Source organism: Nomia melanderi, chromosome 12 (assembly GCF_051020985.1).
Source record: "Nomia melanderi isolate GNS246 chromosome 12, iyNomMela1, whole genome shotgun sequence".
Taxonomy (NCBI): domain Eukaryota; kingdom Metazoa; phylum Arthropoda; class Insecta; order Hymenoptera; family Halictidae; genus Nomia; species Nomia melanderi.
Genome location: NC_135010.1, coordinates 3,067,095 through 3,085,509, shown reverse-complemented (window position 1 = coordinate 3,085,509; position 18,415 = coordinate 3,067,095). Strand labels below are relative to the sequence as shown.

At 31.3% G+C, this 18,415-nt stretch overlaps 1 protein-coding gene across 1 annotated transcript in view; it reads left to right on the top strand.

Annotated features, from left to right (window-relative positions):
• The window catches only part of dyl (transmembrane protein dusky-like), a 44,718-nt gene that overhangs the window by 22,270 nt on the left and 4,033 nt on the right, over window positions 1-18,415 (top strand). The window contains exons 3-5 of the mRNA XM_031974827.2: window positions 13,365-14,146; window positions 14,938-15,255; window positions 17,398-17,722. Of these exons, the coding sequence (XP_031830687.1) occupies window positions 13,365-14,146; window positions 14,938-15,255; window positions 17,398-17,722 (1,425 nt within the window). The remainder of the gene's footprint in view (window positions 1-13,364; window positions 14,147-14,937; window positions 15,256-17,397; window positions 17,723-18,415) is intronic.

The window sequence follows — 18,415 nt, the reverse complement described above, 5'->3', positions numbered from 1 at the left end:
TACACAGCGAAAGAGACTCTGCCGGTCATATTACGACCTCGGAGGGGGGTTTCTCTTCGTAAAATCTGCTATCTTATTTTCGATAGCGGCCGGGGGGAAGCGGATGGACCCGCAGGATCCTCGGTAGCTTTCTAAACGGCTGAAACACGGCCGCCCCGATACGATTCCCGGTGCCTTTTATTTTTCAACAGACTATTCCGTTTTCCGTTTTCTCTCGCCAGGGATCCACCTCCTCTAACTTTTCCCATTTCCATCGGCAACTTCGGTTTCAACGTACGAGTGCTGAATAGTTCAGTGTGTACTTACTATAAATGCGGTGCTTTATAATATGAGGAGTATACCTGGCCCTTGATTTACGTGAGAATCCGTTCCACGTGGACTTGTTTTACGCGAATGAAAATCGCGTAGAGTTTGTTGGCGCAAGAGAAAACAACATATTGGAAAGGAAAGCTGGTATAAGTTTTGGAAATACATATTTGAATGGCTCACTTGCCAAATCGATTAACTCCACTTTTTGAATTTTTTCATTGCCTCTTGAATTTTTATATTAAAGATAAATTTCCTTATTATTGCGTGTGATACCACGGAATAACAAAAATTCTATTGCCTATGCAAAACTTGCAATAACAATAAAAATTACTTTGGAATTATACTATTTTATACATTTTACATATTCTTCAGATTAAAATTACACCTGTAATAATGAAATAGAATACGCTTTATGATGATTATTTAATTTTCTATTTAGGGAAAATTTGAAAATCATTGTATAGCTATTGCATCATTTTCTCCACTTTACTTTCTCCGATTTATGGGGTTAAACGATTTGGCGAGTGAGCCATTCATTTATTTCATACAACTAAACAAGAGAAATAATAACGGCATTTTAGGAAACAAAAATACATTTTAGTCGGTGTTACTAAATTTATATCGCGCGTAAGAAATACCGTGTGAATAGTGTTTTAATTTTCCGCGTGAAAGAGGGACTCGCAAAAATGTGCTGCGTAAATTGAGGGACGAATGCATAATTTTCATCAAACACGCTTTTACTGAGTAATAAACCTGGCAGAATAGAAAACAGAAAATAGAATAGGAAGTACAGTGAAAGCTCCTATAACGCGATTAAAAAATCGTCGGAAGATAACTATGAAAGTGAGATTTTCCATAAGAAACTGATACAACCAGATGATGAATTTAACATTATTTTTACCGAAGGTGTCAAAAGACACCTTTTGAAGTTTTAACTTAAAATTATTTTCTCAGGTTAATAATTTATTCTCAATTGAATTTTGGACATTTCCTGTAGTTAATTTTACAATCGTTATTGGAAAAGTCGAAAAGTCAATTTAGACTATACGACTAAACTCGGAAAATAATTTTAAGATAAAATTTTAATATTTAAATCAATATTTAAATCACGTTACAGGGGATTTTACTACTTTGACAAACAGCAGCTCATAAAATATAATTAATACATTGTTGACCGATCACGAGATAACTCATGTTTTCATTTGCATTAGTTATTTCAATTATTGAAACGTATGGCAATATAGAATATTACAAAAGCAAAATATTCAAAGTTATATAAAAGATATGTCCAAAGAGTCATTTCAATTCATTATATATAAATACAGTATATTAAAGTTCATTTACATTATTTTACTTTCATATTTAATTACGGAATAATAACCGATGACATGGGATAGCTTCTGTGTAAAATTGCCGGTCAATAGTGTGTTAATAATATTGTTTCTTGGAGTTGGGCACAAAATACATACTTGGTAATATGCGTTTTAGCAAATACCCTAATAATGCAAGGGTTAACTCTTTGCACTGAATTTATTTTCAAGGTTGTTGGTGTAAACTTGTATTTATTCTTAGGGAATTGAATTTAAGTAATTTACAGCCATATAATTTAACGATTTATATTAATTTTATTCATTATTATTATAATAGGATTTAATTTTTATAATCTTTTAAAATGTGGTACTTTTTAAAATAATTTCCAACGTTCCATGATAAATTTGTATTGTCATCTCCAGCATCACGTACAAGTACAAAGAGTGAACACTTTGACCATTATACATTTTGTATACATATATTTAAAAATTAATTTTCTCGTTGACGTATCCATAAAATCGAATTTTATTAAATGTATGAGATGCAAGAAGATTAAGAGAGTATGAAACATCGCTTCATTGATTTAACCTCTTGCCTTGTCATTTATTTTACAACTGTGCTTGATAAAGATGTTCTTTCGTTAATAATTTCACAAAAAAAAAGAAAGAATTTGATGTTTATTCTTTGTCTGCATTCTCTTTAGAGGTTAACCATTGATAATAAAAAGGTAATGTTATTTTATACTTTTTATGAAATTTATGCAAGACATAGCTCTTAAGGAAATATTCGACACTTTCTTCTTATCGACCAACATCTACTTTGAAGGGGTGAAAACATCCCTCAAAGTGGAGGATTGAAAGTATAATTTTTATAATATGTCTGAATCTAGGGGGTGTAGAAAAGCATTGTTTTTTAAATTGTTCGTATGGAAATGAATAACTTAGATTTCTTTTATATACTTCGTAGTTTCAGAGATATTATAACAGATATTCTTCCAACCCTGAACTTTGAACCTCTTCAAAATGGATGTTGGCCAATAAGAAAAAAGTGTCAAATATTTTCTTAAGAACTATGTCTCGCATAAGTTTTATCAAATTCGGCATGTGCTAGTTGAAAAAGTTCCTTGTTAGATATATCAAATTCGATTAAAAAGTTTCATCACAAGTTTGTCACGACTTCATAGAGCAAGGAGTTAATCATTGTGGAAAATCATGATACTTCAGTTTCTGTCTTGTTAGGAAAATTGCTTTGGTTGAGTAATGTTAAGGGTGACAATTTGACGATTGACGTGTTAATAGAGTTTGGTCGCTGTACAATAACGAGTTCTGCGCAGTCTCGACTTCCGTTTCCGGTGTTTTTTTTATTTTTCGTCGCCTATCGCGAATCGGAGGGTCTAATTAAAGCCAAATGGCCAACCGTGTCGACTGCTTGGACAATTAACGAGATGTCTTTGTCCGCTGTGTTCAGTGAAAGTGTGTCGTTCGAGGTGAACGATGGAGTTTGATGTCACGCTGGAAAAATTAATTTTGTCTTTCTCTCTCTTAGTCGTTTTAACACTAGTCAAAGCGATGGATTTTTAGCTTTTTTATTTTGCAAGTATTGATATTTTAAAAGTATTGAATATTCAAAATGATTTTAAAAATAAATATTGGGTTATCTTATAAGTAATGCGATTTTTTATACTTTTTTTATTTTTAAACATAAAAATATACAAAACTCTTCTCAATCTAAAAAATATTCTCCTTTATTATTTAAAAATTGTGTATCTATACATTACAATTACTTTAAAAAAAGTTTTCTTTATCTTCATTTTTCAAAATAAAATAATTATAAAGACCACATTATTCATAGAGTGACTTAATAGTTTCATTTAAATACTATAAAGAATATCTGAAAAAGACGAGAAAAATTTGTTACAATCTTTGAAAGTATTCCATATCAACCAAAAATAAGGGCAAAATACATGCTTGGTAGTTTTAAAGTTAACCATTATGCACGATTTAGTTTCTTTTATTAGTGGAACGTGTTAAATGTGGGGGGAAATATCGAAAGCAACACGCAACGCAGACAGCCCGTATAGAAATTTCATTTGAATTACAATTGATCGAAATGTTCTACATTTGGAAAGTTTACATTTCGAAAGTTGAAAGTAGGCATTGTTTATTTGATCTCGAAATAAGGAATAATACACTGAGACAATAATCTTAAAAATAGGATGGGGATAGGACATTGTCATTATTTTGGCACGAGCATAACTATGGTTAGAAATTTCTGTGTTCACTATAATAATACTTTGCCATATAATCGTATAATTGCATTTTAATGTATTAAATGTTTAATACTGTTTGTTAAACATTGGAGCTCTTTTGTCGGTTATAATTGCAGCGATGACTTGAAAATAATTATATAATTTACATATATTCTGTATTAAAGTTATTCAAGTTTTTCTCATATCAATGTTTTAGGAAATACTTTTTGGTAGGAATTTGATTGGAAGATGGTGTACAATAAAGTTAGAAATATAGAAATTCGGAAATTTATTTAAAAAATAGTAATGAATTATTGATAAACGAAACACAACAATTACATTAATAAATAAAACGAATGTAACTATTCAAACGAGAAATTTTTACCGAGCAGAATATCATTGTGTTCCATAAAAATAAAATAAACTTCATTTTTCATTTTTCATTTCCAAACATCTGATTGTGTAATATAAAAATATTTTTAATTCGAAACATTGATTATTTGTTTTCTTATGAGATTAATCACATTTTAATTTCTATAAATAACATTAATCGATACTTAAACAATAAGAATATTTCTTAAACATTTGATAGAATATTTTAATTGTTTTAATTCTTTCAACGAGTATATTTACTTTGTTTCTATCGAATATAGTCGTCATCGCTTAAAAAGTATTAATCGCATAAGTATGCACATCTAAAAATAAATAAAACACTTAATGGATTAATCGTAGTGGTAGAATGAAAAATATGATAAAATAACAGTGCTCACGAGCATCTTCCTCATCGTTCTCGAAATGCCCGGAGGAAGTAGCGTATTGAATACCGTTTTTTTCACAATGATCGCTCTACGATTTCGTTTCACGCATCGACCGGTTCCGCGATACTTTTCTGTCCAGAAAGTCCTTAGACCAGATCGGGTGCAGATGCAAGTAGAACAAGAAAGCGGACAGGTATGCGTACGGTCGGCCTGCCTGTCGGTCAGGCGCGAACCGAGTATTTCCTGTTGATCCTGAATCGGCGTTTTCTGTCATTCACGCGTGATCAGAGGAATGATGAATAATATGCAGGAAATTATGTACTTTCAATAATTTCCCTACGTTAGCCATAAACAGTATCTAATATAAATAATATAGTTTTTTAAGAATCAATATGTCATTGATAATTTCTTACTGAATTTCTTAATAACAACAGGGATTATAATTATGAGCGTGTTATTTGCAATAACGGAATTTAATTACTTCTTGTTTATGTAACATACTTATTTTTTTGTAAAGTGTTAGTTTTGTGCAAATGCATTTTACAATTTAATTTCAAAGGAATTTTATGCGTAAAGTGAATCACAAAATGGAGAATATTTGTGAAGGAGAATGCAAACGCAACTACTAATTTACTTTCCAATATGTATATAATGAAATATAATTCAGAGCTCCTGTAAAATAAAACAATTTATTATTTTGTTGTTCAACTATTAAGAGAGACGCTGTCGTTATGATATATAATGAATACTTTTTTGAACTATAACCATTTTTGTAAGCAATGAATGTAATATAATGTATTTGAGCAATGCTATATGTTTTTATATTTCAGCTGTATTAATCTGTTTAAGTAATTAATGTTAGTAGGCAAAATTTATAAAGTTCAGAAGATAATAAAAGAATCATATTCGCTTAACAAATAAACAATGTGAAAACCTTATTAAATATGATTAGATTCTTTAATCCATACAATTAGAGCAATTGTGCGCATTCAGAATTCACAGTCTAATAATCAACAACAATTCATTTTTCCACAGATATAAAACTATTTTTTTAAATACATTATCGTGCGTATATAGTAATGCTTCAAACGTAAGATAAATGCGAAATTAAGTAATACGAACTTGATGAAATAGTAAGTATCACCACTTTATGATTACGCTAATTATACGAAACGTCGATCATTATTGAACTAATTAAAAGTGTCAAATCACCTGTAATTCATATAGATTTTATTTATTACTTCCTTCGGATTTCTCGCATTCTATTCTAATGTCTCTAAGCACTGTCATAAATTCTTCCTTCAGTTCGATTCAAGTGAAAGGAAATTTAGATTAGTCTCGGAAGTATAGACGATCCAATTATGTGGTTCTAACAAGGTATAGTTGACCACAGTAAATGACTCTGGCGCTTTGCGATCGTAAATTCTGGAACATACCCATACCTTATCATCACGCAATTTATGACTTTATCGTGTAACAGAGCGTTATGGTGAAAAACCGACACCGGATTATACGGTAGAAAAATACGCTTGGATTTCGTAACTTTAGTAACAGGAACTCCCGTAATTTGAGGAACTTGACTATGCTTGTACAGTTAACTCACAACTGGGCCTACACGTGACACTTTTTCTTGATTTTTTTTCGGTATGTAAATAGCATTCTCGTGCACAGAAGATTCTTTTATAACAGATTTCTGTGTATGAATGATCATCGCATTCATACACTCATGTAAACATAATATATATATATATATATATATATATATATATATTGTGATATATATGCATGTATAGATAATTTGTAAACAACATACAATAAATTTTTTCTACTTTGTTATTTTATATCAAAAGGGCTGGACGATATCATTTTTCTATCCTTCTTTCATGCAACGATCCCAACGACTACCAACTTAAAAGTATAAAGCTTAAAATTTGAATAAAATCAAAACAAATTTTAGTGTCAATTTATAATAATTATTTAAACGTACTTGATACAAATATAATTTGAGAATAATTATATTAAAACTACAACTTATTAAAAAGCAATTTCCAAGTTTAATTTTTTCAGGTTTAACCCCTTGTCTTTTAATTATAATGTGTATTCTGATCAAACTGACAAAAATTATTGTACCGTTAATAATTCCTCAAATTATATTGGTGAATATTTAATGAAGGGAAATCCATATTTTCATTTAATTGATGTGAACCGAATGATATTCCTACTTACTAAATTTAATCTAAAATCATTACCACGAGCCGAACTTAATATAATCACGCAAGGGACTGCCAGAGAAAATAAATTTTGGTTTGATTCCAATTTCCAATTTTAAATTGATCTGCGAAATTCTGCTTATTAAATATTTATTAATATTACGATTATCTCTCGAATCCCTTCCAGTCGTCAATATTTCATGGAAACCGATAATCATGAAACACGATGCGCGTCTAATAGTTCTCGAGAGAACAGCTTGTAATAGTTTACATAATCCTGCCGTTTCGTGTCTGACGTTTACTGTCGAGCGTGAAATCGGCCCGCAACAAGTTGATTTACAGAGTATAATTCGGTCGCGTGCGTATGTCAATCGCGTTAACCTGAAATGTAAAATCCGTGGGCGTTGGTCAGCAGTGTCAACGTCCACGGTACGCGTACACGATCGATTTGTACCGGAGAACGTCTCTTATATAACAGTACCCATGTTTTCGGTTGCTTTTAATCGAGTCAGTTAGCCGTATTAATACGAATTCTGTGCCGTGTAATTGACGCCCGGCGTGTGTCGGTTTCGATTTGTGACTCGCATGCGTTATGCCCGACCTGTCGCTTAGAGCGCCCCGTGTGAATATTCGACGAGCAGGAATCAGAATCGGAATCAACGGGGAAAAGTAGCAAAAACAATTAAGGCAAATGTACCGATAACTAAGTATGTAGTTCACGTTATATTAATACAAATAATTTGATATAAATATTTCGATGTAAGTGTTTTAATAAAAATATTTTGATATAAATATTATGATATAAATATTTTAATACCAAAATTTTCATATAATTACTTTGATATAAGTATTTTGATATAAATATTTAATATTTATATTTAATATTTATATTTATTGTATAAGCCTTAATTGATTAGTTTCTAATTCATTTACCTACTTATAATTATGTAGCTTCATTCTGGTCACTTATTATATGTACGAATATACACAATGTAATTAGTTTTAATGTAATGACTAGATTACGGACTTTTATGCATTTGTATTGAAAAATATAATGAAATTGAATAATATAGTTGCTTGAATATCAATGTATTAAAATCAGGAATATGTAATGTAAATTTCTGTGTTGGTTCAACTTTTGAAATTTGCAAATGCTAAGAAAACTTAATTTTTCATATAAATTTGTAGTTTAATAATAATTCGTATAATGTTTAATACATTTCTTGTTTAATACTTTACATTATGAAAGCAATAAAAAAACAAACGATCTATTGTGTTTCTAATTTTTGTTAGAAATTTTCACTGCTTAATAATAGATTTATCTGTTATACTTTGCTTTGTACATTTATGGTTTCGTTAATCCTAAAAGATCTGCACAGATTTGCAATCATAACAAATTTGTAATATTTTTAATTTGTTTGTATAGTTGTATTAACTTTGCCATTTTATTTTTTCTTGAATTTTAAATGTATCGTTAGCGAAACATGACAGTTGTAATCATTTCATAATTAATTGCTACAGATTTTATGAATTTTACGTATTTATAGTGTGATATTCTAAATCTTCATGTACATAATAACTTAATTAATTTCATTTCATTTTTCAATAGATTCGGTAATAAAATTCTTAATAAAGTATAAAAATTTCTGTTTAATTCATAGCCTATTTATCAAAAACATAAATAAGTAAATAAATATTTTAAATTCAGATGAGCACAATTTAGCACAGTTATTCAGTACAGGTGTTAAGTAATTAAAAAATTATTCGAACGTTAAATTTCAGAACAGTTGTGTTCTTGTGTTCTTGCAGGTGTTATAGATTACAATCATTTTATGAAAAACAAATTAATATTACTATATCAACCAAAAACCGTAGTAAAAGTTCAAAATACTACTCAGTGAAAATAACGATTATATAAAAATCTAATTAAAATTCTCCATTCGCATGGACAATTAAAATATCCTTTCCTTTTCAATATCCTTAATATTGAGTTCGAGGAAGCGCTGAGGATGTTCAAGGTCGAACCGGCTCAACAATTCGCAGCACAATTCCACGGTATCTCGAGCACCGTAAGTCGCGTTCGATTCGCATTCCGTGAAAGGTTGTAGCGGCGATTGATGCTCCTCGATTTCCTAATACAACACGCTTCTGTATCGTGACTCTTGACACGAGTCGGAACGAATACATTGAATTTATAGTAGTAATATCAATAAAAGTAATAATCACGCAAGTTAAAAATATTTTGATAGTCATAACATTTGAGCTTAAAGGAAACGAAAAGAAAAACAAAATGGACTGCATTTCTAATTGTTTTTTCATGAATTTTTCTCAATTATGTAATTCAATTTTGTGTTAATATTTCGTATTTATATTTGTTTTAAGCGCCCATTAGAATGATATTCTTCATTAAAAGAATTATGTTCGTTTTTCATCGACGAAACATAATATCTTTGTGTAGTAAAGTAGGTAGGTACTAGAAAAAGGTAATTAGCATCACAATGTGTGTATTATATTTCAAAGAGGTTTAGTAATTATTATTGTCATTGAAGGATGTATTAAGAAATACTTAATTTTTTTGCTGAAATAAAAATGATGTGCACATATATTCATTATAAGAATTCTACTTAAAAGCGAAATATTTATAGTGGAAAATAGTGTATTTCTTTTCGAATGACATAAACCATTATCGAATATTTGAATTATATTTCTTTTATGCCTATTATAATTTATGCGATGATATGTTTTGAATGAAAAAAAATTTGACAGAACGTGTTTGACTTTATTGACCTTCAAAATAGTATAAAGTATCTGAATATTTCAGATTATTGGTCTTTCAAAATATTGATTTGCCAGAGATGTTAAATGAATATAGAATATGCCCGAATTATCTGAACGTTGTGCAGATAATTTATAAAAGTCATGTCAATAAAAATATTGTTTATTTTAATAAATACTTTTTCTCCTACACATTTAATAAATCGACTAAAAGCAAGAAATACTGAATTATGTTCCTTTCCATTTTGCCCTTCATAAACTGTGAATGAAAAAACTAATTTAAAACGTTTAACACGTTAAATGCCATGAGGGTACCGGTGCCCCCAATCAAATAGAATTACTATAATTCACTAAATTAAACGATGATTATTTGAAAACATTATAAATAATACTATCTGATGCGGTGGTATTCAGCTAGATGAACACGCAATAATAATAACGCAATTCAAGCAAACGATTTAATATTATATTTTCTTCATTTTGTGTACTTTGCCCTATGAAACCGCGACAGCACACAAAGTGTTAACCCTTTGCACTAGAAAGCTTTCCACTAGAAATATTCGATACTTCCCAATGAGACATAGACGACACTATTTGAAACGAACTGATAAGAAAACACGTAAATTAAGAAACAAAGCTATTTTATATAAATATTTCACATATTGATGCATTATACAAAACTTAATAGTATATATACCACTTTGTAGTTTGTATAAAATCAAATTGCGATTGAGAGTCAACTCTCGACTGCCAAAGGTTAAACATTACCGAATATTTATACGGAACTATGTTGCTGTAAAAGCGAGGATCGGTATTATTGCATTTGTGTCTGACCTCATCGTCATTCGTTATAAGTCTAAACAAAACGGCGCCTCGGGTCTGCTCGTAGATGTCGTAAAGTAAAAAAAAAAAAATAAAGGAGAAACAGGGAAATAGAAGGAATGGAGGAACAGCAGTGAAAAAGAAAATACGCGCGGCGGCGACAAAACGTTTCTCATTTTCCGGTGCCGTCTTGCGAGTCCATAATTTTCGGTTGGCTCGCCGTTATGACTCTTACGGGAGGGTTTCGAAACGCAGCCGGTTGAATTGCCTGTCCGCTTACGTGCGGGGCCTTGAAAAGGGCACTCGACTATCGTGAACTCATGCATTCTACGTTAAAGCCTGACTTGCCGGGGATTCCTTTCTATTAAATTCAGATCCGATCGCGACGTCGTTCGTCAACGTCTTGTGCTGCCCGCTATTCCAAGTTTCTGGTAGCACTTTGAAAACTGATGGAAGATTGGAACTGCACCATGTGACCGCTAGGCTATGAATCTTCGCGCGAGTATGAATTTATAGATTTAATTTATGGACAATAGGTTTAAATACGAATTTATGTATGAATTAGAATTAAAATCAAAATTCGTTGAATTCTTTGAAGTTTGTAGTGTTATTAGCTTGCGAATAATTGAGTGAATTATAAATAATATACTGTTAGATACGAACGATATGATTCGTTCTCGTTTTTACATAATTTTTGTCTTTCATGGAGTCAATTAATGGGATTGTTTAAATAAATCAGTTTTTGATTACGGTAAATGATGTTCTTGTTTATTTTAGTTGTTGTCCTCGTAAAAGTATTCCAGCTGTCGAAAAAGTGTTGAAAGTGTGATAAATTTCTTGTTTGTTTCTATGAGAAATGAAATAAAAATATTATTTGCATATTAATTTTCATATATAGGTACTACTAATTATCTAAAAAATGTCAAACATCTTTAGAAAATAAGGGCTTATGTTTGAATTTTGTAAAGTATAGAAATGATAAGAAATTAGTGGTTTGTCAATTGCTACTTTAATGTAATGTATTGTGTAAATATTCAACTATCTATGACTACAATATTACTTATGAATGGTCACCTAACCAGTTTAATGAATTATTAATAATCACACTTGACGTTTGACTTTTTTACTAACACTTATCATTACTTTCTGAATTATTGATAATATGTTTACGATTTATTCGTTATATTTTAAAATATAATAATAAGTTATACTATAAATTGCATCATATTATACGTTATAATACTGTATATTATTATTACATTAAGATTTATATTTAAGATTTAGTATTACAAGATTTTAAATCCAAATCATTTGATGACGCTTTATAATTAAGCAATTAGAGTTCAAATGCATTTAACATAAATGCACTTAAATTACGCGTAAGAACGTATATAAATTTCACAACGGAAGTGTGCTGCAATTATTGTAATATTTCTCAAATTATTACCGTAACCATAATCGTTTTCGGCCATTCTAAACGGCCCAATACCGCAAAAGCGACCACAGCTATTTTGAGCATAACTCAACTCAAACCACGATCGATTGTAGTTAGCTATAATAGTAAATGCGCATTATTTATTTCTAAGAGGTTTTAAAAATTTTAATATGTGAACATCTATCTGATGAATTAATTCAATTATATAATAGTAATAAATAATTTCTACGCAAAGGAAGATTAATTTAGAAAGAATTTGCATATTTTGTTCAAGTTTGACTTTTATAATAAATCAATCTCTATAATACAATATAAATAATTTGTAGCAAATAGTAATTGTTTATTTGGAACTTTGCAACATTATTGCAATTTTCTGATACAAAGAAATGTACTCTGTTCACTGTGGTAGAGCGGAAAATAGTAATTAGGTTTTTAAGATTTATAAATAAATTTTATATTTAATTGTTTTATTATTTGCGGGTAATTAATGAGTCAACTTCTTTTAATTCGTTAGTTCATATGTATATCTCGGAAACATTAACATTTTGAATAATGCATGAATCTTTGTACAGATTTAAATTTAATAATTTTCCAGTTTAAATGTTAATTAATTTTATTTCATTCAACAATTAATTTTTTTTTATTTCAATTATAAAATATAATAATGATAACAAAAGAAATTAATTTGTTTGACTACAGTTTCTTTAAATTGACAATGATATATCTTGATTTCTTACTTTTTGGTTTGATAAATTAGTTATTTATTTTCGGATTATTTAATAGAATAGAACAAACGAACCGAAAAGTTTGAATGAATATCATTTTATATATATTTTTCCATAATCGCAGTATACGTAGTATACACTTTAAATTTCAATTAAAGAATTTTCTACTTAAATAATAAGATAAATCACTAATTTATTTCTTAATTATTATAGGTGTAATTAGTACACATTAACAACTAAATTTTCAGTTAAATCAATTCCATAAATATAGAACTAGCTCTGGTATAACATAGTAATTTTAATGACAAATGCTGAAGTATAAATGCTAGAATTCTTGAAGGAAGTAGAGGGTAGGAATAATAATGCTATAGAGAAAAGCGCAAAAAATTATATCGTTAATAAATATAATCATGTTTAATAAACATCTGTCTATATAGTTATGAAAACAAAGTAGCGTAGTTTCATCAATGTGTTTATTACAAAACAAAATCTCTATTTATAACAGAAATCCTAAGGAAAGTAAACAAAATTTCTAATTATACCAGAAATCTGTCTAAAAATAAAACAAAATCTCTAATTATGACAGCAATATTTAAAAAAAGAAAGCAACGTGTCTAATTATAACAGAAATTTCTATAAAAATAAAACAAAATCCCTATTTATAGTATAAATCTCTTAAAAAATAGAACAAATTCCGTATTTACAACATGAATCTCTCAAAAAGTAAAACAACACAACAACAATGCTAATGACAATAATTCTTCGTTACAGAAAGTAAACTGCCAGGCCCCATTGGTAGACAGTAGCGCGCTGCCCCTGGAGCATCGATCGGTATACGGAGCACCCGCCCAGTATGGCCCACCGGCTACGCACGGGGCCGAAGAGAACTGGCCTCTCGCGTCCCCGGACACGCCTCAGATCAAGCACCTCCAAGTGCAATGCGAGAAGACGCACATGCGCGTGAACATCGAGTTCGATCGTCCGTTTTACGGGATGATCTTCAGCAAAGGGTTCTACTCGGACCCCCATTGCGTCCACTTGAAGCCGGGTACCGGTCACTTGAGCGCGACCTTCGAGATCTTCCTGAACTCTTGCGGGATGAGCTCGTCGGCGAATCACAATGTGGCGGCTTACGGTGCACCGACGCCGTCCGGCAGTTACGTGGAGAACACGATAATTGTGCAGTACGATCCGTACGTGCAGGAAGTCTGGGATCAGGCGAGAAAGCTGCGTTGCACGTGGTACGACTTCTACGAGAAAGCAGTGACGTTCAGACCGTTCCAAGTGGACATGCTGCACGCGGTAACCGCGAACTTCCTCGGGGACAACCTGCAATGCTGGATGCAGATACAGGTCGGTAAGGGGCCGTGGGCCAGCGAGGTGTCCGGTATTGTGAAGATCGGTCAGACTATGACCATGGTCCTGGCTATAAAGGACGACGAAAATAAATTCGACATGTTGGTGAGGAACTGCGTAGCTCATGATGGCAAGAGAGCACCTATTCAACTGGTCGATCAGTATGGATGCGTCGTTAGGCCGAAGATTATGTCGAGGTAGGTGGAATGTGGGTTTGATGTTTTGTGGGAAAACTTATTAGATTAATCTGTTAACCCCTTGCCCTATGATTTCTTTTTTAACTATGATCGATACGACAACTTTATCGTTGTTCATTTATTAGGAAAAAAACAAATTTTGATGCTTAGTCTATGTCTATGTTTACTAGGGAGGTTCACGATTGTTAATAGAAAAATAATGTTTAGTTTATATTTCAAAAAAATGAATAACACTTAAATTTGTGAAATTTAGTTTTAAAGTTTTTAGCATATAAAAGTGCAGTAAAGTTCTTTATACATGTTTCAAGCTTTAACATGATATGTATACTCGTCAAACGCAAGTAACCGGTTAAGATGACCTCTGCTCAAATATATCAGCATGACAGAAGTTTCATTCTAAGATTTCTGTTTTATACGAAACTGTTTTCGCGTGTGGAATATTAATTCCTCGAAACCATATATTTCCTCAGATTAAAAGTTCTATTTTTAATATTTTATTTTTAATCCAGCACATTGTTCGCATATTGACTACGTAGAAAAAATTATATATCAAACAGTTTTGTACAGTTTGTCACTAAAAGAACAATTAGTGTTAAATTTATAATTAAATTAAAATAATTTGTAAATAACTAAATAAGGAATAACAAACTTAGTTTAAAGAATACAAACGACGAGTTTACTCAAAGTGTTAAGAAATGAAAGAAACGAAGTTCAAACGGATGTTAATGAATTAAAAATGATTATGCTTTTTTTTGAAGGGAGATATTAATAAGAGTCTTTTTCCTTTCTAGGTTCCAAAAGATAAAGAACTTCGGACCAAGCGCTTCCGTCGTCAGCTTTGCTTACTTCCAAGCCTTCAAGTTCCCCGACAGCATGAATGTTCACTTCCAGTGTGTCATTCAAGTCTGTCGCTACAATTGTCCGGAGCCTAAATGCGGACATCCTGGTCTGGAATACGGAGCTCCTGCCACAGGTTTAACTCAGGAATACGGTGCAGCAGTTCACCAAAGCCTGGGCTCGGAGTATGGCGCGCCCCCGGTACCTGAATACGGCGTACCACCTGCGTTCGGTGATCCCAGGCATCCCAGTGGACCCGCCGGAGCATACAGGTAAGACGTGAAAATTCAATTTTCGAACAATTGACACATTGTCTGGAGGAAACGTACTACGTGGGTTGCAACGGTTTCGAGAAAGTATGAGAAATTAATACATTTTCAATTGTGTCATGTCAGTACTTTTAAACCTTAATACTAGATTTACGGACAGTTATTGTACAGTTTATTCTATTGTTCCTAAAAAATTAATGTTCATTCGTTTAGATTTTGGAAATTAGAGGTTCAAAGATAAACGTTTATACAAAATGCACGTTTGTGTTATTGTATGAATGGAAACCGAGATAAAGATTTATCAAATATTATTTATAAAATTCAATATTCATAAAATTGACGCGTTCCGTAAACCTAGTGTTAAAAATGTAAAGCTTTACGAAAATAACATAAATTCTCGTGTTAAAAGGTTTCTGAAACTTTTGTAGCAACCTACATAATACCCTTTTTACGTATCATTGATTAGTAGTAAACAAATGAAAATTTCATTGAATTAGTTCTATCACGAAATGAAATTATATGCAGGTAGCTCTACCAAAATTAAAAAATTAATTTACTCTATCAAATATTATAATCTTTTGCATTAAAAAATGGTATCACTTTCCAAATATTTTGATTGCCAAGGAATATTTGAAGTTTAATTTAATGTATAAAATACGAAAATATACTTTTTCATTTTATGCTTCAGATTATTAAACTTACAATATTATACTTATCGAAGTTTTGCTTCTTATTGAAAACATTCTTTTACTTAAAGTGTACAGGATTTAACATGTTAAAGAATGTTTGAAATATTTTTCCTTTATATTCTACCCAACTTTGTTTTTCGTGTAATATTTAGTTACTTTACTAAAATCGTGCAGGCATTGTTACAGAGTGTGCCTTATTTCTTTCATGTGCACTAGCGAACAAATGTCTTTGATCACTTGTAGTATTTAGTTTCCAAAAGAAACGAGCATAAAAGACTCCGTAGTCTCAAAAGGTCGTTATTATTGTGAATTTAACATATTTCTCCGGTTATGTCTATTAATTATAAATATATTAAATTTTATCGACACGTTGTATGTATTTCATTTCATTAAAAAAACAGAGATCCATGTTTATTAAGCGAGTAATCAAATACTTTTAAACGACAGTGTACATTTGATACTATGCGTTTTCATTTTTTACTTCTCTACAGTATTTATTGTACAGAAATCAATTATAAACTTATAGCTTTTCCAATAAATTCAACTACATTTTGCAAGCTTTTAACACAAAAATACTTACATATAGACCTTGAAAATTATAACTTTGGAAACAGAATTAGTGGACCAATCAAAACCGAAATCAATGTTTACTAAAGAATATTTATAAAATTTATATCTATTCAATTGACAGACTCGACAAATCTAGTGTTAACTTTTCGCCGATGAGGTCTTTTCAAAGTATTCAAAACCTTCAGCAAAGAAATCTAAATAATAAATTGAACTCTTAACCTTTTATCTACCGTTCCTAATCAAAGCCATCACTGACTACCTACCAACACGGTTTTTGTCATGTAGAAGTATGTTTTCACTTGCAAAGCTTTATAACTTTTAAATCAAGGCATCTCAAGGAATCTCGTAATATCGTTCTAGTTTCATTTGTTTTAAATCAGCGTAATTTTAATAGGGTACCGATTGTCAAACTACCAAACAGAGCAAAATGACCCATTCCTGATTTTCTCTTTTTGCACTTATTAAAAAGATAACAGATGTATCTCTGAGAAATTATTAAAGAAATTGATTTATCAATATGGAAACTGGATCGTAAATCAATTCAAGTTTCAATAGATGCACTCTTTGAGTTTCTATAGAAGAAAAGTCAATTTAACTGCTAGATAGTTTTAGTATTAACAGGCTTGCGATAGATAAAGTGTTAACTGCCAGAAAAACGTAACTATGTGTTGATCTTTAGTTATTCGAATAATTAAATTATTCGTATCCAATTCTGTATCCTAGAAATAAAACTTCTTTATCATTAACATGCCGACATCCGTCCTCAAAGGGTTAATCGTGTATTCAATAGCCGAAATTGTCAGTGACACGACAAATGTCGTAATAATCAATTTTTCTAAAGTTTGCTTTTACTCTGATTACTAAAATAAATATTGTTTCTCAACAGCGAACCGAATGCGGACGTAGTACCAGCCCCACAAGCGCAAACCTCATCCTCCTCACCCAGTTCGACGCCGGGTGACGCGACGGCCAGTAGCTCACCACAAAGTCCGCAGGATAACATTCACCTTCCTCCACCTCCTCTTCCTGGTCACCCGGCAGCGGCCTACCAGACCGTGAAGAGAAAGGGAACCGCTGGTTCCGAGGAGCTCGAGGGCAACCTGGCCACCCTCGGAGGTCGGCCGAGGTCGGTTGAAGGTTTTCCAGCAGAGCTTAGGGGTGCTAGAAGGCGAAGGTCCGACAGCCATGATCATATGGAAGATGACGATTCCGTGAGTATTTAATGTTTATTTATTACTGAATTAGTGAGATCAGAAGACACATTAGGTTAGTGCTCTTTTATTCGGATGTTAGTAGAACCACAGTAGAATTTCGATTAACATATTCCGTGTCACCGGAAATTTCGGTTATATCTTGCTCATAAAGTGTACTGATTTTTTAAATGAAATATTAAGTTATATTCGAGTGTTTGGTGACTTTTATATATATTTTGATATTATTTGTTTACGCTTTCGTTATTTCGCGACGTGCACCGCTATTCTTTAATACATATCTCTTGAAAAATGTTTCTTTACAAAAATTGCGCGTGCACCACAAATGGTACGCGTGGCACGGAACGTGTTAATCAGAGTGTTATTTTTCGCCAGATTGTCCAGAGTCTTGGTTAGATTAGAACCGAATGATTCAGATTTTTGGTAGTATCTTGAATATTTTTAAAACTTTCTTCTCGAGTCTCTATATTATTTATATTTAACGTATAGATAATTTCGGTAAGTTTTTCGAAAGAATTGTTTTGATTATCTTTAAATATTAAACGTTACATTTAATATATTGATAGTTGGATAAATGGGATGAAACCAAGATCTGTTAGGTGAGGGTTAAATTATTCTGCAATTCGTTATGTTTTTCTTATGTTTCTCTGAAGATTAGATTAGGTGTTCCATATTTCAATTGAAAAGTAAGTA